We start from the raw sequence: 27,026 nt of genomic DNA, 5'->3' as shown, positions 1-27,026 counted from the left end.
AAACACATCTGATAGTTTTGACTTGTTTAGTTTTTTTTAGATAAATAACCAGTAGTTTTCTTTAATTTGTTACAACTTTAACAACGTTTTACACTTTTCCAACTACTTAAACGATCATTACATCGTTTCCATTTCGTATGTGTTTATAACCTTTTTCTTGAAATGCACTGTGTACTTAAAACCTTAATAAAAACTTCCCTTATACCATTTTCATGATTTCGCCTCTTTTCAGAGTTTAACAAAAAAGCACATAGATCCCAACACATTTTCCCCTCCACCGAAATTCCTTCTTAGGGTCGTAAGTTCATATCTAGGTCACTGGGGTGTACAGGGAGGGGAGGGGGTGTACAAACAGGTGTTCAGAACAGATGGCTTTTATGACCCTCATCAATCAAATTTTTGACACAACCCGTACTGGATCCTCTCTAATGCAACATTCACAGATTGTTGAATGTTGAATATTAATGTGCCCTGTCATTAATGGACATTAATAATTTTTGCACAAACACTTGAATATGAATATTAATTCAAATTTTGCATATGCATTACAACGTCAATTATTTTTACAAGCAATTATCCAAAATAAAACCAAACAAGATTTGTAATGAAGATGAAACAAATAAGAATAAATGCTGCACATCTACCATCACATGTGCAGTGCAAATCTTGCACATTTGACACACCTGCATTTAAATGCAGCTTCATTATTTTTTTTATTAAATTATATTAAAGCAAGTAGGGCTGGGTGATAAATCGATTTTATAAATTAACTCAAATTTGTAATTTACATCGGTTTGTTTGAATGAAAATCGGTTTTCTTTTTAACGTCCACCAATGCGCCACTCAGGGCTCCCGTAGTTCTGAGTGGCTCAACTCTGTCAGTTCCGTCTGACCGAGACACGATGCCGAGCAGAGGAAATCTTGAGGAAATTCATATAAAAAATTATAAAATAAAATAAAGGTCTTTCCAGCATTAAGGTAATAACATTACAGTTTTTTTTTTTTATCATCTTGTCTCAGTTATAAATGTATAACTATATTAAAAATTGTTTTGAAAAATGTCTTTGTCATTTGAATATTGATTTTAAAATCGATTAAAATTGATTCATTATCATAAACCTGATAATAGCCTAATAATTGTGATAAATTAGACATTTACATCATTTATTAATAAACACATTTTTTCTTGTCTGCTGCAAGATGAAATTCACAGTGCTGGCTCTCTCCGGGGAGAGAAATGCAACATTCACAGATTGTTGAATGTTGAATATTAATGCGCCCTGTCATTAATGTGCATTAATAAATCTGAATATGAACACTTGAATATGAATATTAATTTACATTTTGCATATACATTACAACGTAAATTATTTTTTTTACATGCAATTATCCAAAATAAAACCAAACAAGATTTGTAATGAAGATAAAACAAATATTTTGATTTTTTTTTTAAATTAAATTATATGAAAGCAAGTAGGGCTGGGTGTTAAATCGATTTTATAAATTAACTTGAATTTGTAATTTACACCGGTTTGTTTGAATGAAGGAAGACATCCAAAAGGCCCTTTTTACCGCCGCGGCGTCTATAAAGTGCATTTGCAGCTTTAGACCGCTGAGTGGCGCTTTAACCACAAGTTATCGAACAAGCGCATCAAAGCACATTTTCGCAAATAGACATCGGTTTTGCCTCGCTGATGTGTTACATTTGACCGCTTCAGTCAAGGAAAATGAAAGAAAAAAATATAGTTAAAATATTTAAAATATTTAATATGTAATATTCACAGATGAAAGTTTGGTACTTATGAAGTTATGTGCATTTCTTAAAACGAATTCAAGCAGCATAAATGTCAAGCCTGTGCCTGGACCTATGATAATATTTTCTCTAAGCTACATGGTATTAAACCACATTTTAGATTTGACACATTTAAAAGGTGTGCCATATTATTTATATTATATGAATTATGTGTTATATTATTCAAAATAAATTGTGGTTTACTTTGCATTGGAGCATTAAAAGTGGTAGCCTATTTTAGGGGGGTAGGCTACATGGATTAATATGCAATGTCAATATTTTCATATATTATGGCTATATTTTAATTTATATTTTAAAATTCTTTTAATAAAACAACATGCATTTTTGTTATTCGTTACCTGTTCTTTATTTTGACAGATAACTTCTAGGGAAAAAGACAAGACATTTGTCTGTAAACTGATTAAGAAATTGTTGCATGTTTAAACGTGAAGCACTGTATAATTTCGTTCACCTTATTTATGCCTAATTAGCCTAAAACAACAAATGAATAAATTGAACCTGCACGATTTAGCTATGGTCATATTAATAAAACGTCCTCAGGATTAAACTAAAGTTCTCTCATTATAATCAACAAAATGCACACGATGTAAAAAAGAGCTTCATTAACTGACATAAGTGATTTTAAAGATAGCCTTCTTTAAGTGCTGTGCGATAACATATGGCCTATAATAATAATTTTAAAACAAATTTAATCGATTTTAAAATCAATATTCAAATGACAAAGGCATTTTTCAAAACAAGTTTTAATATAGTTATAAATTTATAACTGAAGCAAGATGATAAAAAACTGTAATGTTATTACCTTAATGATGTAAAAACTTATATTTTATTATAATTTTTTTTATTTTATAATACTAGCCCATCTTGCATCTAACCATCCACTCAGCGTTAAAAGCTGATCAGATTAAAACTGAGTCAGTGTCATGGACGGAGGACAGAACAAGTGTAAATATATTTTCTAGTCTATATTTTTGACTCGTTATGCCGCTGGTTTAGGATTTTTTTTGTTCTTATATAACTTATTTGTAAATAGAGCAGTCACTGTCTGTGTCTACACCGGATGTGAGAGTTGTTGTGCGAAGTCTGTCTAAACATGATGACATCACACTATAGTGTGAATGTCATCTGAACACAGTATCAGTACATTTCATCATAAACAGAACGAGCATCAGTTCACTGATGGGGATCGTGTCCAGTGTATCCATCCCTGGGTTCTGTTTTCTTTTGTCAGATCACGCCACTTGTGTCCGGTGTAGACCTGGTGTGCGTTTTTTTATGGGTTGTTACAGCACTGCTTGTTTTTTATGTTTTTATTACATATCTGTATTGACTGCATAGTCATATTATCGTATTATTTACTGCCATGCGACCTACAAAAGTAAAGCTTGCATGGCAAGCCGAGCAACGAGCATTGCTGCAGGTTGCTTTTGGCAGATATGCTGTGCTTGTGCTGCCGTGGTCTTGATTTCGTCGGGTGAAACATCTCTCTCACTCGGCAGCAGAGTCTGTGAGCAGCAACAACTACTCCGCCCTCCTAGCTCCCTCTGGAGTCGATTAACGCGGATACGCGTTTTGAGTCATTTTCTCCTGATAACCCCCGAAAAGAACTTAAATTACACTTTTAACTTGTGTTTAATCGTGAGGACTGTTTATTAATCAGTCCATTCTTTAGAGTTTCAAAGATTTAGCTAAATCGTGCAGGTTTAACTTATTTGTTTCTTGTTTTAGGCTAATTAGGCCTAAATAATGGGAACAAAGTTATACAGTGCTTCACGTTTAAATTTGATTTGATGGACTGGTCTCTCAACGCATCTTCTTGACGAGAAGCTTGGGTTCGGGGGAACCTGACTGCCCTGCAGGAACCTTCGCAGCTCACTAGATGATGGACACGTGGGAGAGGTGGCGGAGGACTCTTTCTGTGGAGGACATTGAAGACCTCTACCTATTCGGAACCATGATAACAGGTCTTCTGCTGATTGAACTTTGTCCTGGGTTATCAAAAGACACAGAAAACGAGGAACAGCTGTTCAAAGCCTCATAAGGCTGCCCGTCATGATTTGGAGACCAGAATGGACAAAGAGAGTGACCGTGAAATTCGGATAATAGCAAGATGCTCTTGCGTTTCCTCCCCCTCTTCCACAGACATATGTTGATTGTTTACTCTGTCTAGGACCTGACCAAGGCTGTCTCCATGACAACTTGCTGTGACGCTATCACAATCTGCGGACTGAGGCATCTAGATTGAATTGCAACTCTCCAGGCCTACAAATACACACACACACACACACACACATACGTACATATATACAGATATGCATTCAATCCTCCGACACCCCATCCCTCACCGCTTTGTTCCAGCAGTCTGACAAGCGGGTCTGTGACCAGCGCGTAGGGCTGATGGACCGGACGGCTGCTTGCCTGCGCTGGATTACCTCGACCCCCCAATTTCCATCCCCAGTTGCTAAGTCGTGTGTTTGTATTGATTATGTGCTTTGTTGCTGAAGTGCTTTTCCTGTTCTCGGACTGTACTCCCAAAGGAGCATAGTCTGGGTGTTGTTTTTTTTCCCTCCTCACTTTCTTTTTTATTCTGTATTTCTTCCTCAGTTCCCTGTCTTCCTGTCCTGTCTACCCCCCTTGTCATATTGTATGTATGTATGGACAGGTTGATGGCTAATTTCGCTGGTACTTGTGACTAGTGACAATAAAGGGCTACTACTACTACTTTATTTCACGTCTTTTTACGTTTTTAATACAACTCCGACTGGATTGCTACATTTTTGGGTGAACTAAACCTTTAATTCTTTTTTTGCAATTTCATAATTTTACAAAGTTTTGTTTTATTTCAATCAATTGTGCAGCCCTACTTGAACCTAATCAGACAGCTCTAGAAAGAAAATGGCAATCCACTGCTGGTCATTATCCAGCCTGACAAAGCTTGAGAGAATTTGCAAAGAAGAAATAGCAGTGGCCCACTTTCCCAATTTGATATATTAATAAATATCACATTTTAATAAAATTGCAAAGTAATCACAGACCTGTTTTTTGAGTGTCTATTGATGTTGAAAAAAAGTAAAGCATTTTAAGCCACCTGTGTGCACTAAAAAATTTTTTACAATTATTTTGTGCTTATGTGTAAGCATGTGTGTTAGTTTGTGTTAGGAGAAAATAACTGGCTCACATTGTATGATTTGGGGTGTCTCTGTTTCCACTGAACCAGGACAAGTTGGGCAATGATGAGTGTGACAATGAGAATGAGAACCATCTCTGCATGCATGGATTCATGCCCTTTGTGTCTGGCATGCATTTTAGCATGTTCCAACCTGCAAAACAGAAGAAAAAAATAAATAATCACACATTTATAAACAATCAAATACGTAATCAGTTTAAAAGGATGATTTTTGTTGTTGTTAGAGCCATATTTCTTTAAATGTGTTGATAAGCAACACCAGAGCAGCACTCTACTTGCACTCTCTACAGCATGATAAATATTAAGTTCTCTCACCTGCCCTGGTATGTAAATATTCCCAGTAACTGCTTAAAGTTAGTGACACTTTTAGAGCAGGGGTGGCCAACTATTAATGTTTACAAAAAAAAAAAAAAAGGACCCTAAATTGGTGTTTGTGCTCATTTACATTAACTCAAAGAACAGAGAACGACACCACTCCGCTTGGTGATTATTCACATAAAACACAGCAATTTACTGTAAGTGAACATAAACGGCTCGGAAAAAAATTGGTTGGGTATCAGTATATTGGATTTGTGCATTAGGCCATATTTGCATAGAAGACTCTTTGGGTGATAAGAGATGATAATGCTCAAAAAGATTCAGTTATAGACACTGAAGTGCACCACACTGATTTTTTTAATTTTTATATTTATATAATATCTATATTTTATATAAAAATATATTAAATCAGTCCTGGAGCAATCCGGAAAAACAATGGGTTGAAAGTCACGTCTCATGTGTTTCTATTTCAAATCTGAAGAAAATACCATGAAAATGTGATTCCTGCAACCATTTTTCTGATACTATGTGTCTTTGAAAACAAAGAGAATTCAGTTTGCATGCGTCCAGGTGTGGGTTAACAGGTTAAATGGGATACAGGATGTGGTCTTAAATGTGGCTTTCAAAGGAAAGATTACTATCAAATAACACACCGAGGTTCCTAACTGATGATTAAGAACTGACAGAGCAGCCATTAAGACTTATCATTTTAGGTTAGTTTGTGCAGAGTTTTTAGGTCCTACAATTAACACCCTTTTCAAACTCGTATGTTTCTCTGGACCTTGAAAAAATATAGAGCTGAGTATCATCAGCATAACACCATGCTTCCTAATGATATCTCCCAAGGGTAACATGTGAAGATTGAAAAGTAACAGCCCTAGTAATGAGCCTTGAGGTACTCCATACTGCACTTGTGATCGATATGATACCTCTTCATTCACTGCAACGAATTGATGGCATAGCTAGAGACTAAAAGCAAATATTTTATGGTGTCCTAAGTATTTAAACTGGCCTGTTGGCCACACCTCAAATGTTGTCTTGACCAACCAGATATTGTCTTGGCTCGGGGGTATCATAAATCATGTTTATCTTACCAAGCATGTGGTCCGAATTTTCCTGCTCTGGCAGGGTCTAATTTTGGACATGATTCCTTATAACACGAATATGATACATGGGACAAATAAATTATTGTCTGAACTAATTCAAGCAAGCAAATTGGATCTCAGACATACCAAACATAATTATGGATCGTTAAGCTATGCCATAGTTATAAAAAAACAGACACAATAAGTGATTATAACATGATAGTCAAATTTGTGGGTTACACATAAATGAATATGGAGTGAAGCGATGGACTGATTCATTTATAAGTCTTTTTGAGTTCATTCTGGTCCATATATATGTACAAAAAGCAGATTCTTTGCCATTCTAATGACAAAGAGATGTTCTGTGAAGACAGAGGTTTAAAGCCCCTCCCCCCTTAGGAATTTCAGTTGGTTCTGCTAGGTGGGGGGAAGTCAATGGAAGTGTTTAACTCATGGGTTTCCATGTGATGTCCAGCGTTGCATTTCAGTTACGAACAACAAATTTGACAATCTCTTCTGCAAATTAAAATTGTCAATAATTGTTCTAGTGGTGTTAATGTTGAAAGCTGTTGGTTGGTTGGTTATCTTCCTTGGGACTTGTGGCACAGAATGTTTTATGACTTCCTGAGGAATTCGGCTCGTGTTCCAAACACTGCTTTGATAGACTCTTTAATTTGTCTGGTTCGACTCATTTCTGTTACAATGGATAAACAAATGATACAGCTTGGCTTATTTAGTATCAGATCCCTTTCTATGAGAACACTTTTTGTAAATATTAAGATCACCGATCATAATCTAGATGTGCTCTGTTTGACAGAAACCTGGCTAAAACCTGATGATTACATTATTTTAAATGAGTCCATCCCCCAAGATTACTGTTATAAACATGAGCCGCGTCCAAAAGGCAAAGGGGGAGGTGTTGCTTCAATTTTTAACAATGTTTACAGGATTTCTCAGAGGGCAGGCTTCAAGTATAACTCGTTTGAAGTAATGGTGCTTCATATAACATTATCCAGAGAAACAAATGTTAAAGGGGGGGTGAAATGCTATTTCATGCATACTGAGTTTTTTTTTACACTGTTAAAGAGCTGGATTCCCATGCTAAACATGGACAAAGTTTCAAAAATGAAGTTGTACTTTTGAAGTTTGTTCCAAAAATACCTCTTCCGGTTTGTCACAAGTTTCGGAAAGTTTTTTTTCGAGTATGGGTCTGTGTGACGTTAGATGGAGCGGAATTTCCTTATATGGGTCCTAAGGGCACTTCTGCCGGAAGAGCGCGCGCTCCCGTAGAGCAGAGCACTGAGAGCAGAGACATTCACTGATCAGAGCGAGAGACCGAATTGTCACAAAAGAAGTGTGTTTTTGGTTGCCAGGGCAAGACAACCCTGCACAGATTACCAAAAAAATAACAGCATTAAGGGACCAGTGGATGGAGTTTATTTCTACAGAGCATCAACGGAGTTGTGCAAGTGTTTTTGTTTGTTTCCTGCATTTCGAAGATGCTTGTTTTACAGACAAGGCCCAGTTTGACGCCGGATTTGCATATAGTTTATTTCTTAAGGATAATGCAGTCCCAACGAAAAAGGGTCACGATCGTGTGTTGGAACCGCAGGCGGTGAGTAAAACTGCTTCAAATAACTCTGTTGGTAACTTAACGATCGGCGCGTAAGCACATCAAGTAAACAACATGCGATGTTGGCATCAAACTGCACTTCCCACATGTACACCTTAAAAAAAAAAAAAAAAAGACGACAAAGTGCAACTTAGTCATTTTCCAAAACCGCTAAGCAAATATATACAGTTTCAATACATACTACATAGAGACGTCCTGCTGTAGTCGTTGCTGCTGCTGCTCTTGTTCAATTTCAGCCTCTGGATCTGATTCTGGATCATAAATATACGGCTGAATCTGACTGTTAGCCATGGTTTGTTTTGGATGATGGTTTTTTCCTCACGGTAATGTCATGTTTTTTTCCTCACGATAATGTCACAGCTTCCAGCTCTCAACGCAAAAGCCCACTCACGCTCGTGATTCTTTAGCTCCGCCCACACGTCACGCCTCCAGCCGCTCGTTTTTTTCTGGGAAAATAATCTATCATTCTCTTATAAATATAATAAAACTAAAGACTTTTTGGAGTTATGAAGGATGCAGTACTACTCTATAGGTACTCAAGATTAACAGGATATTGAGTGAAAATGAGCATTTCACCCCCCCTTTAATGATAAATCCCCTGTGATGTTTGTACTGGCTACTGTATACAGGCCACCAGGGCACCATACAGACTTTGTTGATCAGTGTTGGGTTTGTTACTTTGGAAAGTAGTTAGTTAGGTTACAACGTTACCATCAATTAAAAGTAATCAGTTATGATACAGCGTTACCTATTCATAAAAGTAACGCGTTAGAGTACTCATGCGTTACCAAAAATTAAAAGCCGTTTGCAGCGGCTCACACATGACAGACACAGCCCCCGGCCCCTTTAAATGCACCTAAAAGTCGTGACTTCCGACAATGAATAACGTCAGTCATCCGACTAAATTAACACTGCAGGATAACAATAACAGGAAAGACAGTCAGCAATAGGCTATTCCACATGGCGTTTTATTTATCTATTATCACAGAACATATTATTAATCAAAATTCGCACCTAACGTAACCAAGTATGCTTACTTGTAAACACAACCTTAAACAGGCTTGCAGATTTAAATCCATTTAAAAATGATGAACAACCAGCCAGCCAATGATCTAACAGAAATTAACAGCTGCCTGTCAAACAAAAATGATAACAAACCGAATTAAATCCTTCACTGCCACACAGGCAAATGACAAATCGCTTAATAGACGAACTAATTATTATTAAAGTGTCACTCACAGTCACAAGCCTAAATTCGCTTTAACACAGTCATCTTATATTTACTCTTCAAAGTAGTGATTAAAACGTAGCGTTAAATTTGAGGTAGAATTTTTGGCGACAGAAGCTTTTCACCAAAGCAGAGTGTGCATTTGACCGTTATGTTCTTTTCTTTTTCGTTGACAAATTGAAAATAATGTGCGTACTTCCATAAACCAAACTCTGTCCTCTCTGCTATCTTGCCGGGAGTTCGAAAAAAAAAAAAAAAAAACACACACACAGGGTCAGGCGCAGGGCACAGACGCATCACAGCCATTGACTTTACGATCACAGAGCTTCGGCTCCACTGATACATCCGCAGGTGGCACAGTAGACCTAGGACTACTGTCTGACAAAAAGCAGGCTGCAGTCGGGATTTTCCTTCCTTAAAATAACGGATTACTTTTTTAAAAAAAAATAACGAAGTTACTGATTACTTACGCACGGAACTAACGCGTTAAGTTACAAATTTCAGGAAAAAAGTAATTAGAGTACTCTAACGCGTTACTTTGTAACGCGTTACCCACAACACTGTTGTTGATAATGCAAAAGATGCATTGGGATCAGCATTTATAGACATTCTGAACTCTATTGGGGTTAGACAACATGTTTCAGGACCTACTCATTGTCAAAATCATACTCTAGATTTAATACTGTCACATGGAATTGATGGTGATGATGTTGAAATTATTCAGCCAGGTGATGATATCTCAGATCATTATTTAGATTTGTGCAATCTTCATATAGACAAAACTGTAAGTTCTACATCTTGTTACAAGTATGGTAGAACCATCACTTCTACCACAAAAGTCTGCTTTTTAAGTCATCTTTCTGATGTATCCGAATTCCTTAGCATATCCAAAACCTCAGAACAACTTGATGTAACAAAAACTTTGGACTCTCTTTTCTAGCATTTTAAATACAGTTACTCCTTTACGCTTAAGGAAGGTTAAGGAAACCAGTCTGACACCATGGTATAATGAGCATACTCGCAACCTAAAGAGAGCAGCCCGAAAAATGTAGCGCAGCTGGAGGAAAAGAAAACTAGAGGTATTTCGTATTGCTTGGTGGGAAAGTAACCTATCCTACAGAAAAGCATTAAAAACTGCTAGATCCGATTACTTTTCTTCTCTTTTAGAAGAAACAAACATAACCCCAGGTATTTATTCAATACAGTGTCTAAATAAAAAAATAAAGCCTCAACAAGTGTTGACATTGCCCAACATCACAGCAGTAATGACTTTATGAACTACTTTACTTATAAAATCGATACCATTATAGATAAAATTGTAACCATTCAGCCGTCAGCTAGAGTATTGCATCAGACTATAAGCACTATAGAGCCCCCGTGGAACAGTTAAACTCATTCTCTACTATAGGAGAGGAAGAATTGTATAAACTTGTTAAATCATCTAAAGCAACAACAGGTTAGACCCTATGCCATCTAAGCTCCTAAAAGAGGTGCTTCCAGAAGTCATAAATCCTCTTCTGAGTATTAATAATTGTTATGATCCTAGATATTTGTTTTGTGCGGGTGTTTTGTATATATGTGCAGGGATTGGCTGTCACCGGTGGAGTCTGATTGGTGGATCTACTGATTGGCCGCTTTTAAAAAGGTGGCACTTGCCGAAGAGATCGAGCTCATTCTGGCGTTGGCTTGTTGGCGTGAAGAGCTCCGGATTCCTCCTCCCGTCGGCAGATCCCATAATCTTCTGTTTATTGTGTTTGTTTGTTTATGATGATTTAATTTGGTTCCGTTTTAGGAGCGTAGGGGTGTCCAGCCATTTACTTTGGTCTGGTTTGTGATTTGTTTATTTATAGGGAGTTAGGGAAGTTACTTTGTAATTTTGTTTATTCCCTGATTAGGTCATTTACATATGTTTGGTTATAAGTTTGTTTATTATTTTGGCCATGGGGCACCCTGAAGTCGTTGCTCCTTAATTTAATTATTCTTTCCACTTTAAATAAATACTTTTGTGGAACTTAGTTATGTGTTGTTGGTGATCTGTCGGCTGGGGTTGGTTTCCTGTTATTATTAATAAAACGCTTGCAAAGCCCGTCCTGATAATAGGGGATGTAACAATAATTCATCATTATCATTAGGATATGTTCCCAAAACCTTCAAACTGGCTGTTATTAAGCCTCTCGTCAAAAAACCACAACTTGACCCCAAAAAACTAGTGAATTATAGACCAATCTCGAATCACCCTTTTCTCTCCAAGATACTAGAAAAGGTAGTATCCTCACAATTATATTCCTTCTTAGAGAAAAATGGTCTATGTGCGGATTTCCAGTCAGGATTTAGACCATATCATAGTACTGAGACAGATCTCCTTACAGTTACAAATGACCTGCTCATATCATCTGATTGTGGTTGTATATCTCTATTAGTTCTATTGGATCTTAGTGCTGCATTTGACACTATTGATCACAACATTCATTTGCCTAGACATGAACACTTTGTTGGCATTAATGGAAGTGCATTAGTATAGTTTAAATCGTACTTATATGACCTCCATCAACTCGTAGCAGTGAATGAAGATATATCATATTGATCACAAGTGCAGTATGGAGTACCTCAAGGCTCAGTTCTAGAATCGCTACTCTTCTCGCTTTATATGTTACCTTTTGGAGATATCAGGAAACATGGTGCTAACTTTTACGGTTATGCTGATGATACTCATCTCTATATTTCTTTGCAGCCCGGTGAAACACACCAATTTGAAAAACTAAAGGAATGCATAGACATTATAAAAAACTGGATGACAAGTAATTTCTCACTGCTAAATTCTGAAAGAACAGAGGTGTTAATTATAGGAACTAAAAACTCAGCATTTATTAACATAGAACGCTGTCTAAGACTTGATGGCTGCTCTGTCAATTCTTTGTCATCAGTTAGAAACCAAGGTGTGCTATTTGATAGCATTTGTAAAACTGCATTTTCCATTTGAAATATATATATATATAAATTACGGCCTATGCTCTCAATGTCAAATGCAGGAATGTTAATCCATGCATTTATGACCTCAGGTTAGATTATTATAATGCTTTATTCCATAACCAGGAAGTATGACCATATTAGCCCGGTCAACTCTGCACTGGCATTGTATATATTTTAAAATATTGCTTATTACTTATAAAGCCCTGAATGGTTTAACACCTCAATATTTGAATGAGCTCCTGTTACATAATAATCCTCCACGTCTGCTGCGTTCTCAAAACTCAGGGAATTTGATAACACCTATATCAATATCAAAATCAACTGCAGACGGCAGGTCCTTTTTCTATTTGGTGCCTAAACGCTGGAATAACCTACCTAACATTGTTCAGGGGGAAAAGACACACTCTTGCAGTTTAAATCTAGATTAAAGACCCATCTCTTTATGGGAGGTGTTCCAAGTTCCAGTATGGCTTACACATAACATACTAATATGCTTCTAATGTCCAAATCCGTTAAAGGATTTTTAGGCTGCATTAATTAGGGAAACTGGAACCTGGAACACCTCCCATAACACCCGATGTACTTGCTACATCATTAGAAAAATGGCATCTATGTTAATATTAGCCTGTTTCTCTCTTATTCCGAGGTCACTGAAGCCACCAGATCCAGTCTGTATCCAGATCAGAGAGTCCCTGCAGTCACCCGGATCCAGTACGTATCCAGACAAGATGGTGGATCGCCACCTAGAAAGGACCTTTACATTCCTGAAAGACAGCTGTACCAGGACAATTAGAGCCCCATATACAGATCCCCTGTAAAGATCTTGTCTCAGACGACCACCAGGACAATACCACAGGAAACAGATGATTCTTCTGCACAGTCTGACTTTGCTGCAGCCTGGAAATGAACTGCTGGTTTCGTCAGGTCAGAGGAGAACTGTACCCCCAACGGTGCCTGGTTTTTCCCAAGGTTTTTATCTCCATTCTGTCACCGATGGAGTGTTAGTTCCTTGTCGCTGTCGCCTCTGGCTTGCTTGGTTGGGGTTACTTCATCTACAGCGATATTGTTGACTTGATTGCAAATTAATGCACAGACACTATTTAAACTGAACAGAGATGACATCACTGAGTTCAATGATGAACTGCCTTTAACTGTCATTTCACATTCTTGACGCAATGTTTTCCTAATGAATGTTGTTCAGTTGCTTTGATGCAATGTAATGTAAGGCTAATAAATGTATTTCACTATCTGGGTCTTTATTTAAAAAAAAAAAAACACACAATGTTTCTACTGCGGTCCTAACAAAATAAATATATTCTATATCTTGCTCTGTCTACTGTGTATAGACCACCAGGGTCGTATACAGAATTCATAAAACAATTTGCAGACTTCCTCTCAGACCTTTTGGTCACCATTGATAATACGCTAATTGTCGTAGATTTTAATATTCAAGTTGATAATACAAATGATGCATAAGGACTTGCATTTACTGACCTAATAAACTCTTTTGGAGTCAAGAAAAATTTCACTGGGCCCACTCATTGTTTTAATCATACACTAGATTTAATTGTAAGGCATGGAATCGATCTTAATGATATTGATATCGTAACCTCAAAGTGATGATGTTACTGACCATTTCCTTGTATCATTCATGCTGCGTATCACTGAAATGAACTATATGGCTCAGGGTTACCGTCTGGGAAGAACTATTGTTCCAGCCATCAAAGACAGATTCGCAAATAACCTGCCTGATTTATCTCAACTGCTATGTGTACCCATAAATACACATGAACTAGACGAAATGACTGGCAACATGGGAACTTTTTTATCAAATACATTAAAAGTTGTTGCCCCCGTCAAATCGCAAAAGGTTAGAGAAAAAGGTCCTGTGCCATGGAATAACAGTAATACCCACTCTCTCAAGAAATAAACTCATAGTCTTGAGTGCAAATGGAGAAAAACTAACTTGGAAATTTTAGAATTGCATGAAAAAACAGTATGTCCAGTTATAGACTGGCCCTAAACACTGCCAGGGCCGAGCATATCCACAAACTCATTGAAAATTAAAGCTGCAAGCAGCGATAAACCGGCCCTTGCACCCGGGCTCACCGGCAGCGAGTGGCTTTAGTAAAAAGGTGAATGCGGAGAAATATGCATTTAAAAGTCATAAATATAAGTGGAATATAGCAGTTTATTCCATATATGTGCCAATCTTCCTGTTGCCAGCAGGTGGCGCTATCATTATAATGGAATATTGGCCTTCAGATGTGTTCAGGTCAGGATTCTTATCGAACATGTGAAGTTTGGGGAAGATTGAACATTTTAAGCCTGAGTTACAACAAATTCTCTTGTTGTGGCGAGACATCAAATTGTCATGGTGCCATGGACACTACCTTTAACAAAAGCTCAAGATCTCCACAATTTAACATTGCACAGGCCTTTAGATTAGACTGATCACAAAAAAATACATTAAATGTCCAAAACTTTCTAGGAGTAGTTTGTTGCAGCGTAAAATATGTCACTTCCTGTTGCCAGCTGGTGGCGCTATGACTATAACTGAATATGGGCATGAAGATCTGTTAAAGGCAGAAGTCTTAACTAACATGTGAAGTTTGGGGCAGATTGGACATTGTATGTCGGAGTTATAGTAACTTCCTTTTTCATGGCGAAACATCAAAATTTGTCAGGTCACCACAGACACAGCATTAAATGAAAACTCAAGATCTTTGCTATTTAACATCGCAAAGGTCTTTAGATTACACGGACTAATTTTGGTGTTTATCTGCATAAATCTCTAGGAGGAATTCGTTAAAGTACAACCCCTGAAAATGGCAAAAACAACACCAATTTCGCAGAGAAAATTCAAAATAACCAACTTCCTGTTGGGATTCGGATTTCCTACCAAGATACCTTTTTGTAGATATTGGTGTGACATGTGTGTACTGATTTTCGTACATGTACATGAAACGGAACTCGAGGCACACTATGTTGAAAGTGTATAAGTGGCGCTATAGAGCCATTTTGCCACACCCAATGGAATATTGGCCTTCATCTGTGTTCAGGCCAGGACTCTAATCAAACATGTGCAGTTTGGAGAAGATCAGACATTTTATGCCCATGGCGAGACATCAATCTTTGTCACGGCGCCAAGGACATACCCTTTATAGAAAACAAGATATTCACAATTCACTATCGCAAAGTCCTTAAGATTATACTGACCAAAATAAAATGTTGATTTTATTAAATTTCTAGGAGTAGTTCATTGCAGCGTAAAGCATTTACTTCATATTGCCAGCAGGTGGCGCTATGACTATAACTAAATTTGGGAATGTTGATCTGTTCACATCTGGAGTCTTATCAAACATGTGAAGTTTGGTGCAGATTGGACATTGTATGTCTGATAGGGCTGGGATAAACGATTATTTTTTAAACTATTAATCTAGCGATTATTTTTTCGATGCATTGATTAATCTAACGACTCATTTTTTCAGACCAATTCGATTTCGATTATCTCCCCATTAATTGACTACTAACAATTTATACATATGTTGATTTACATATCTGAATGAAAAAAACATGAATTCCTTAACATTGCAATATGTTTATTGCTCTTAAAATTACAAAATAAAAGACTGACTAAGAATGCATTACTTTGCACTTGTATAGAGATGGCATTCAATAAAACCTTGAAGCCTTGAAAACACATAGCTTACTGACACAAGCTTACTGAACACATAGGGCCTAGTTTACTGAAAAAAGTTCTTTCAGATGAAAACAACAACAACTTGATGTCTAGCATTCAATAAAAAAGGTCACCCAAAATACTTGTTTAGAGCAGTTGACAGAATACAGTAACCAATGTAAACTTGAGGGCTTTAAGCTAATACAGAGAGTACTTTTCCCAAAAAAAAAAAAAAAAAAAATTACAGTGGGAGCCAGCAGCCTGTCATGTAGAAAAAAAAAAAAATCTCCAAATGCTCCACGTGAAACTTTGGCGTTCCGCCCTTTTTTTTATCGTGTCTAATGATTTTGGTTAATATGCATGAGGGAGAGAGAGAGAGCAAGACAGCGCTCATGTAGTTTGAAGACTGTGAGTGCGCGAGCGAAACTTTGGTGTTTCGCCCTTTTTCTATCGTGTTTAATGATTTTGATTAATATGCACAAGGGAGAGAGGGAGAGAGAGAGCAAGAAGCGCTCGTGTTGCTTGAAAAATGTGAGTGTGCGTGCGCAGCCGGGGCTCTCTTTCGTACGCGCCCTGTCAGGCGCAGCAGTCATTCTATTCTACATCACTCACCAATCAAATAAGGCTTTGACAGCCGCCAAAAAAAAGATCAATGCAGAAAAAACCCTGGATTGGTTATATAACGTTGGACAGAGTGTTGATCCGGCCATCACGTATATTCAGCGCACATAAGGTAATCATTTTGCAAAAGTTTTTTTAGAGAAATAAAAACAGGTCAATGAATCGATGCGCATATTTTGCGTCGACGTCATCGATGACCTCGACGTGTTGTCCCAGCACTAATGTCTGAGTTACAGCAACTTCATTTTTCATGGCGAATCATTGAAATTAACGGGTTATTAACGACAGTTAAAGGGTTAATCCGAATCATCTAGACTTTGAAATCACATTCACAGAACAATATACTTAACTTTAGTAACACATTTTTTAGTCTGAGTTAAATTTCTTTTGGCTCATTTTATCAGTGAAGGAAAAAATGCCTAATAAGTCTGCACACCTGAATATAAGGAGTTTTATTTTTCTCTTCCAGCCTTCATGGTCAACTACATATATATCACAATCGTTGCCTTCTATAGTGCAGCTCAACCAATTCTCATCCCATTCTTCCATATTTGTATATCGCAAATCCCGGACAATATTTGTTGTAGTCCAAACAATTAGTTCATTATGGTTTTTAAAAAGTGTTTTTTGTTAAATAAAATATCTCCTTTTGAATTGGACTTTCAGCTTAGTAACTTTGCAGAACTTTTTTTATGCTGAAACAGCAACATTACAGCATAACTAAAGTTGAAAAATAATAATAGCACTCCTTTAATAGGCATTATTAAGCAGTTCATAAATACAGCTATAAATGTTTAATATAAATGTAAGAGTTGTCAGTAGTTTATGAGATCATTAAGAAAGTTAAATTCAAAGTATTTTAGTGTAAATATATAATTCTTATTATTTAGACACATGATAATATTTGGTCAGTGTGTTAGTAACTGCTTTATTAAGATATATTCTTGCTGTAATTCATGATAGTCAGGTTTTTATAAAACATTTAGTAGTTTCCAGCTATCTATTTTTGTGAGCTCATCTAAAGTGAACACTACTTATACATTTAAAGCATTCACAAAGAAAATTTAAAGGATCATTCATCTACCAAACTAAAAAGTTAAACAACACAGAGGGATACAGAACACAGAAATATTTTTTCAAGATAGAAAAAAATGAAACTGTACAGCTGTACACTTGATAAAAAAATTATATATATATATATATATATATATATATATATATATATATATATATATATATATATATATATTGGGGGTGTCAAAATTAATCGTTTCAACGGTGCATCGCGATGCAGACGAGGACGATTCAGTTTCGGTTCAGTAATAGCCCATAACCGGTTATAATGTACTGACGCATTTCTGACGTCAGCACCGCGTGCTTAGTCGCGGCATACAATGGCAGAGGGAGGCGAAATGCCTGAGCGTGCAATAAATAATGCTCCAACCACTTTAAAAGCCGACATTTGGGCACATTTTGGCTTTTATCAACAACACGGTAAGCAGGACCTTGACAAGACACACGCTGTGTGCAAATCATGTCACGCAAAAATAAAATATGCAGGGGGTAATACCACCAACATGAGAAACCACGTCAGTCGTTTTCACCCCGAGCTGCAAACGCCTGTCAGTGCCATTGTGGATCCAGCTCAGCCAAAAATTGATCAACTAATATCAACGTTGCCTCCAAACTCAGTGAGAGGGCAGAGAATTACCAGAGCAGTGGCATCTTTTATTGCAAAGGATATACGGCCCTTTTCTGTAGTGGAAAACCCCGGGTTTCGCCACCTGTTAACATCGCCACCTGAATGTGACAATAACGGCACATTACATTAGCGATGACTGGAAGATTTTGTCTCATGTGCTGCAAACGAGAGCCGTTTATGAGTCTCACACGGGTGCTCATCTGGCAGAGCTACTGTCTCATGTCGTGGATGAATGGCAGCTATCACATAAGGATGTAGTGCTTGTAACGGATAATGCGTCGAACATGATCGCTGCAGCTCAATTCGGAAAATTCCCTCACGTAACATGCTTCGCGCATACGCTGAATCTGGCATCCCAGCGCGTGCTTAAAGTGGGCGCGCTCTCCAGGCTCTTGGGCAGAATCCGACGAATATCAACAATCTTTCATCGCAGCACCACAGCGAGCCACTGTCTGAAAGTGAAACAGCAAGGTCTTGGCCTGAAAAATCATAAACTGATAACTGATGTTGCAACAAGGTGGAACAGCGCATACGACATGGTCGAGAGGTTCCTGGAACAACAACCTGCAATTTGTGCCACCTTGCTGTCACCAGAAGTCAGAAAAGGAGAGACAGATCTGTGCACTCTAACTGAAACAGATGTAACAAATGCAGAGGATGCTGTGAGGGCATTAAAGCTAATGAAGGATGCAACAACACTGATGTCAGAAGAGCGCAATCCGACAGTTACCCTCGTTGCTCCTCTACATGCGCAACTCCTCCAGAATATGTCAGACACCAACGGAGACTCGCAAATGATCCATGAGATCAAGAATGCAATCAGAACAGATCTCCTGAAGACGTACAACAGTGAGTCACAGAAGAGGATCCTTCATACAGCCTCTGCCCTGGATCCCCGATTTAAGGGAATACCTTTTCTCACAGAACAGGAGAGATCGGAGGTATACAGAGCACTGACAGAGGAGGCTGCATCCTTGGAGGTAATTCTATCATGTTTCTTGTACAAAAGGCTATATAAAATTAAAAGCTCATAATATTAATAGTAGGTAAAATTTGTTCAAATGTTAAGTAATTTAAATGTATTATTATTTTTATTTATTTTTATTAAAACGGAAAAAATTATAATTCTCATATATTATGTGAGCTGTTGTATTGGCTGACTGCACTGCCACTGTCCTAGTTTAATTGTATTTTCAAATACGTTGTTCAAACACAGGGTACACCTAGAATGACAGAAGTGGATGAAGCACCTGAGGGAACAGGAGAAGAAACCTCCATTGAGGACAGGCCCTCTGCTGCTCCCAAACGAAAGGCCTCATCGCTGTTTGTGAGTTTGCTGGGACAGTCTTTCACTGACACTGAAGGTACAGTAGAACCCAAGACCCCCTATGTCCTTGCTAAGGAGGAAATGGAGGCATACTGTAAAGCTCCATCTCTGCCTCTCACTGAGGACCCTTTGAACTGGTGGTGTGTCCATGAGGTCATGTTTCCTCTTCTCTCTCGGCTGTCAAAGCGATACTTGTGTATCCCAGGCACAAGTGTGTCTGCAGAGCGAGTTTTCTCCACAGCAGGAGATGTGGTCACTGCTAAAAGAAGCACTCTTGAACCAGAGTGTAGCAGAAATGAGTCGAACCAGACAAATTAAAGAGTCTATCAGAGCTGTGTGCATTGAAACGAGAGCCGAACTCCTCAGGAAGTCATAAATCAGTTCTAGTGCCACAGGAACCAAGCAAGATAACCAACCAACCAACTTGTTCACACAACAGCTTTCAACATTAACACCAATAGAACAATTATTGACAATTGTAATTCAAAGAAGAGATTGTCAAATTTATTGTTCGTGATTGAAATGCAACGCTGGACATCACATGTAAAGCCAGGAGATCAGGTTAAATACTTGCATTGACTTCCCCCATCCAGCAGAACCAGACTGAAATTCCTAAGGGGGAAGGGCTTTAAACCTTTGTCTTCACGGAAAAGTCCCTTTGCCAGAGAATGGCAAAGAAACTGCTTTTTGTACATCATATATGGACCAGAATGAACTCAAAAAGACTTATAAATTAATCGTTCCATTGCTTAACTCCATATTCATTTATGTGTAACCCACACATTTGTCTATCATGTATAATCACTTATTGTGTATGTCTTTTGATAACTATAGGATACATAGTCATGTCTAGTATTGACATAATCGAATTTTCTTGCTTGATATTGTCCTGACAATCATTTATTTGTAAAATATATCATAATTGTGTTATAGGAATCATGTCCAAAATTAGATCCTGCGAGGAAGGAACCACATGCTTGGTAAGATAAACAAATGATTTATGATCCCCTGAGCCAAGACCATATCTGATTGGTCAAGGCAACATTTGAGGGGTGGCCCACAAGGAAGTTTAAATACTTTGGACATCAGTCATGCCTTACTTTTAGTCTGCTTTTAGTCCCTAGCTGCTGCTATTAGCCATGTCGGCTTTTAGTTCCAGCCTTGCTCGTGCTATCAGTCATGCTATTAGTCATGCCTGCTCTTAGCTTTTAGCTTGTAGCATTGCTACATAGCTTTAGCTTGTAGCATCTAGCCATGCGGTTAGTCATCATTGTTCTTTGAGCGCGGTTCAAGCGTGCCTGCCTGCTGCTACTATGCCACGATGAGAAGGAACACAACCTAGTCTCGTCAAACTTTATTTCTTTTCTTTTCCGTTTGAGAGTTTCGTGTTCTGAGTTAAGTTTTGTAACGTCGACCTCGTCTGCGCGTTTGAACTCCAACCAGCCACACAACTCCAGCTTCAGCCAACGCCCAAGCACGGGCTCCCAAAGACGTCACTTCAGAGACTGAACTTCCAGCCAATCAACGACCTCGGGATAGCCCTTTCACCGAGGCTCCTTCTTCACAGGAGATGCAAGTAACTTTACCTCCAGACTGTGACCTTTACTGGTGTATCTAATATAATTTTAACCTCATTGAGGAACTCAATGCGAGCGCTAATTACGTGATTGATGGTTGTTTATGTGTTAGATTAGTTTATATGTCTTAGATTTATCTAATAAAGCCTTATTCATATTGAAAAGAGAAGTATCTTGTGTTTTGTGCTTACAAGTTAATGTCTTAAACTGCCGATCTTGTTACTGTGCTAATTGATAGTGTTTTCACTATAGTTTGGATATTAGTATCCAGCGCAGATTTGATGTTAAACGGCTCGTTCACTGAACCGCAGGCGCGTCTCCGTGAACAGCCGTGAAACAGTGATTCTGTTCAAATTCCCTTTAAAATCTTAAATGATTCCCTTTGAGCTAAATTGACCTGTTTCCCTTACATGAATGGTGGAGAATAATGCGGGCAGTTTAATCTAAATTGTGAGCATAAACCAAGTTATTTAATCTTTGATTTTGCTAAAGGAATGAAAGATGATAAGCTAGCGAGACGTGAGTGTGTTTGTGTGACCCGTGACGTAAGCAGCGCGCGCCCTCCCGCTTGAATGAAAGGAGCTAGAGGAGACTTTAACTCAAGTCCGTCTCTTCAATGTTAACAGCAGTAAGTGAACTTAAAAGTAAACATCTGAGATCGTACAATAAGGTAGAAATTGAGCGTGTTCCTCATTTGTGTAATGCCTTGTTTTATAGCTGATTTGATTTCACTGCGTGTTCCAGTGTCTCAAACGCTATCTCAGTCACTGTTTGCTGAACGGAGCTAAACTGGTAGTGTTTCAAAAGGGATATAAATCGGTGAATAAAGAATAGTTTTGAGCGTGTTCCTCAATCTATTTATCAGAGCCCCCGTATTCATATTTCATATAGTTTGATTGCCAGTGCGTGTTCCACTGCCGAATCAAATTTGATATTCGACTCCCCTAAATTAACGTTAAACATTAGAGAACAATGTTTGCCCATTTGTATCCGTTCACAAAGTGAATGCAATCTCGCGTAACACTGCGTGTGTCTGAGAGTAATTTGAATGGGAGTGTTTTAAAAGCTTGATCAAGTAAATTTTAACTGTGTACCAACAGCGAAGGAAAACTTTTATGTTTGTGTCCAGAAAAACTGGCACGGAGATTCAAATTGCTGAGATTGATATAACTGTGTTCCCTTAACTACAGCAGGAAGCTGCTATTTGAATTAAGATAAATTTAACTCTATACAAACTGAGAGTTTAAGTGCCACATCGCAAAACCAACTGAAAGGCGGTGTTGTTATTTGTACAGTGTTGAAATGAGCCGACATTTCATGTAACATGCTTAACTCTATTTGCAACAATGCAACGATTCATGTGCTAATCCACTAGAATGTGTTTTGGTTGCCATAGTGACGACCATGACCCGGAAGCCTTAACGTACTTCCGGAGCAACTCTGAACTGTGCACGCGCAGCGCACAAACTCCGCGGTGTCGCTAAGCTAATGAAACCATTGCATTTACATTGAAGTCTATACTAAAGCCACTAGCCTCAAAGGTTAGCCGTTAGCATTACCATCCAGTGGTAGAATAATGTGTGTTTGGGCAACGCTGACGTGATTTAACCATTTTAAACATCTTAACTAACACTTGTTAGTCTCTTTCTTTTTATCGCTCTCTTTTCTCACTAGACCCCTTATTATCTTATACTAGAAAGGGAAATACTGACTCACAATTATTAATTGTCAAATTGAAATTTAATTGAAACATTAAATTTATTTTGAATCATTTAAAATTTCCCTCTCAGATAATTTCATATGATCTTTTATTTCTATTATTCTCTTTTGGGCCTAATTATTTTAGGAATGAATCAGCCTTGAACTTTGGAAGTTAAGTAAACTTATTCTTCCTAATTTATTTATTACCCATCTGAATATATGCTATTCAGACCTTTACTTATTTGAATGCGTTTTACCCCTCTTCCTATTTTGGTTATACACTTAACCACTATTGTTTTACTTATTGATTTCCTCTTTTTAATTTCATTTTTGCATATTTTGCCCATTTATAAAATTTTTTTATTTTCCTATTTCTTACCATTTCTTTTGTGTATCCTAGCCTGGGAACGACAAACCTGAGCCCTAAAAGGAGACATTGTTATCCCTCACTACGAGTTCAAATAAATTAGAAAGACAACTCTCTTTCACTTAAAGTTTATTTTGTTTGATTAGTTGTGCAGCAACTAACACAACGCTCTCCTTGTAGTTGAGATAACCGCTACTGAGACTTACCATCTCCGTCCTCTCTCTCCTTTACTTTCCTCTTCTCTTTTTACATTTGTAGGACATGTAAGAACCATCAATCAATTCTAAGTAAATACACAATCGTGCCAAAGATGACGAATCATCCTTATGAATTTGATTGTAATCATCCTCTCATTTGTTCTTCATAACCTCCCTACATTTGGAAACGCAATCCAAGTTTTAGCATCTCATCCAACGTTGAGATCAATTTAATAGAGATACGTGTTGAGCAACTGTCGCCTTCGCTGACTCCCTGGTGAGCGGTCCAACTGAAAGGTGTACGGTGTCAATCCTGTCACACTAAGAAAAGAGATATCAGAATTATTATTGTATTCTTTTGTCCAAAGCAAGAAATATAATAATATTGTTTACGTTTTTGATAACATTTAATTGGAAAAAATAATTTTCCTCATTTGAAAAACAGAAATTTTGCTTGTCATTTGAATTTGTTTTTCACCTCTGTCTCTCTTTTCCTCTTCCTCATTAGAGTGACAAAGTCTTCGCATCTCTAGTCCACTTAGACACCCTGAGACCAACACAGTCATCACCACATTTCACTAGTGGTTCACAATCACTGATACAAGTTGTCCCACCACACATAGGCTTTTACTCCACACAGATCTGTGTCAGTCTCTCTTCTCCCCAGCGTGCCAACATGCCGCAGACTGCAGACCCCATTTCCCATGGGGAAGATGTGAACATTTTGCTGAGAGGCATAACAGACAGCCTCACTCCAAAGACATTTGAACTGTTATTATTTTTAATAATAATCCTAATCCTGAGAAGATTCCTGACACAAGATTCAAGCCAGAACAACAACCACGAGGAGCTAGTCAAGATCACGAGCTCACTAAGCTATGCCTTCGCAACCCAGCTGAAACTGAGCGACAAGCACATCACCCACCTTCAAGAGGAGCTGACACGTGCTCAACGTCGCATAGACAAGCTGGAAGTGAAAGTTCAAAATCAACTCAAAGCACCCAGCGAGAGGGAGCAGGATACAACAGAACAAGTTATGAAGCTCCTAGCAGCCCTGGCAGCAGCTCAGCTCGACCAGCAACATACAACGGCTGCTCAGAAAGACCTGGTAAACAGACTCCAGTATGCCGAACAGCTACTGGAGAAAGCCAAGATAGACATCAGAAACAAGAATTCTGAAATCAGTGCTTCGAAAGACCACCTTGAAAGGTACAGAACTGAAATGGACAATCTGACCCAACAACTAGATGATACCAACGATGAGCTCTACATGGTCAGAAAAGAACTCCAAAATGCTTACAAGCACAAACAAGAGCCAAGGAAAGAGAAACCTCTCTTAGCCTCATCACTGCTGAGCAGAGCAGAGTCCCACGTCCAAGAACTGGCATATGACGAAAGGAGCGAAGGGCCACAACCCAAAACCTCACCTGCCTTCGCCACACAACCCTTTCCTGCCAACGAAAGAAAACCTCCCATCCAAGGCCTTGAAGCTGCACACGGGATGACCATCAAAGACCTCAACAAGCTGTCTAAAAACATCAGCAGGTTCAACCCGAACTCCACAGAGAGCCCCGACATCCAAGCTTACCTGCGAGATATCGAATTTCACCTGGAAGTGAGACCTCATGTGACTGACAGAAACTGGTTATACCTCCTTAGAGTCACGTCCAGTCCCAAGGTACGAAACTTTCTAGATCGACAGCCCAGTCAAACTAAGTCAAACTACCAGCGACTTTGTGAGGTCCTGATTAAAGAGTTTACAGACCCAGAGTCTGAACATGGACTGTTAACTGCCTTGGAAACCAAACAAGGTCGTCAAGAGACTCCACAAGCTTATTACAACCGACTCCGACAAGCCTACATTGGTGCACACAACAGCCCTGACCTTGAAGAGGATGTGAACTTCAAAAGCCTCTTCCTAAGAAATCTGCACCCTGGAGTCAGTCACCATCTAGGTGTCATGGCCTGTCCGAACTCCATGACCATCCAACAGTTGCGTGACCTAACACAGAAGGCCTATAACAAGCAGAAGGTGGCCTCAAAGAAAGGTAAAACATCCACACTCTTGAACTCTGTCAACAAAGACTCAAGCCTTGCACTGGACGACACCCAGTGGCATCACAACACCAGAGTCTTCCATCAAGAGCACAGAGAACGTGACGCCCATATCCACGACCGCTTTAAGCCCAACTGCTGGAAAAATTCTGGGGCCAGCCTCGCTTCTCAAGAAACCAAAAGGATAAGAACATCTGGAAACCTAACCAGATATCCAAAGGTAATCAGCTGACTCATCCAAGAGCAACTCGTGTGGGTAAGCGACAACAAAACCCACCTCAGCACCACTCAGACATGCACAGTGCTGAGTATGTACTAGAACATAACCGCTTACCATTAGAAGACACGGAACAAGTCATGGAACAACTAAGAGAGTTCCTTCAAGACAATTTACATGCAGGTGACCACAAATTTGAGTCATGCTCGCTGTGACCAGCGACAGAACGGAAGGCCGGTGATCACCTGGTGCACCACACCAGAGATGACAAGCACCTGTTCAACAACGACCCAAAACGAACAAGTCTTTCACGGCCAACTGTTGGTGAAAAATCTGAGGTACTAAAGGACATCACCTCAGACACCTAACACAGTCACTAACAAACTGTCAAATTAACTCCAACTCCAAGTACCAAACTCCCTGTCTGTGCAACAGCAACCACCAGAGCACAGAAGGTCAGAAAGTCTGCTACAGCCAGAAGGCATCACAAGAAGAATGCAACATAGGAGACAAAGTTTTGCAACTCAGCTTCACACAGCCATGCCAAACTGCCTCCGACTGTCTGCTAAAGAACTTCCTGCCTTGCTGGACTGACCCTCATTAGACCATGGACACGCCCTCATCCAAGCCAAGGATGCTGAGAGCCAGTCTTCAGTGACATGCTAGAAAAAGGGGGAGACAACACAGACTTGAACAGATCTGACCACACATGCACTACACCAGTAACACACAACATTACCTACACCCAGAGGTAAACACATCTACTGATAACACAGTCAACAAACATATTCTTCCCACAGGTAGAATATCCAACTTTTAGCGTAACAAAGTTACACATACCCACCATGAAGAAACGTGCAGCCATCCTCACAATAGGTAGAACACCTGACACTAAGTTAAGGTTCACGACACACTAGCTGCACCTGACATCCTAGCTCAATAGTAGTTGTAACACATGCTAGGAAAACCCACAGCAGCCTTGTTTTGTTTTGTTCTTCTTTTACCTATCCTTCTCCTTCCCCTCTTTCCTGAGTAGGTGAAACGCCTAGACACCCTGCGAGGGTCGAAGGTCTGATATTAGGAATGACTCACAACACCTAATATCCGCCAGCCACTCTAAACTGAATGGAAGCCAGAGAGCTCCATGCATGATAGGTCAATCCATTGAATTGAAAACGAAATTACTAGAAAACTAATGGTAAACATGTAAAGTAAGACAACCTAGAAGAACCAAACAAAGTTAACCACAAATTTAATTGATGAATCAAAATAAAAACAATTTCCAAGACGATCTAAACTATCCTCAATGTGCTAAACTACATTGACTAATTGAACTTAACCACGTG

The 27,026-nt window shown here is 38.7% G+C and overlaps 1 protein-coding gene across 1 annotated transcript in view; it reads right to left on the bottom strand.

Moving 5' to 3' along the window:
• The window catches only part of LOC113069667 (RING finger protein 121-like), a 119,221-nt gene that overhangs the window by 47,507 nt on the left and 44,688 nt on the right, over positions 1–27,026 (bottom strand). The window contains exon 3 of the mRNA XM_026242832.1: positions 4,992–5,133. Within this exon, the coding sequence (XP_026098617.1) occupies positions 4,992–5,133 (142 nt within the window). The remainder of the gene's footprint in view (positions 1–4,991; positions 5,134–27,026) is intronic.

The sequence above is a fragment of the Carassius auratus genome, unplaced genomic scaffold, assembly GCF_003368295.1.
Source record: "Carassius auratus strain Wakin unplaced genomic scaffold, ASM336829v1 scaf_tig00002276, whole genome shotgun sequence".
NCBI lineage: Eukaryota > Metazoa > Chordata > Actinopteri > Cypriniformes > Cyprinidae > Carassius > Carassius auratus.
Note: the sequence above shows the minus strand (reverse complement) of the source record. Positions and strands in the feature narration are given on the sequence as shown.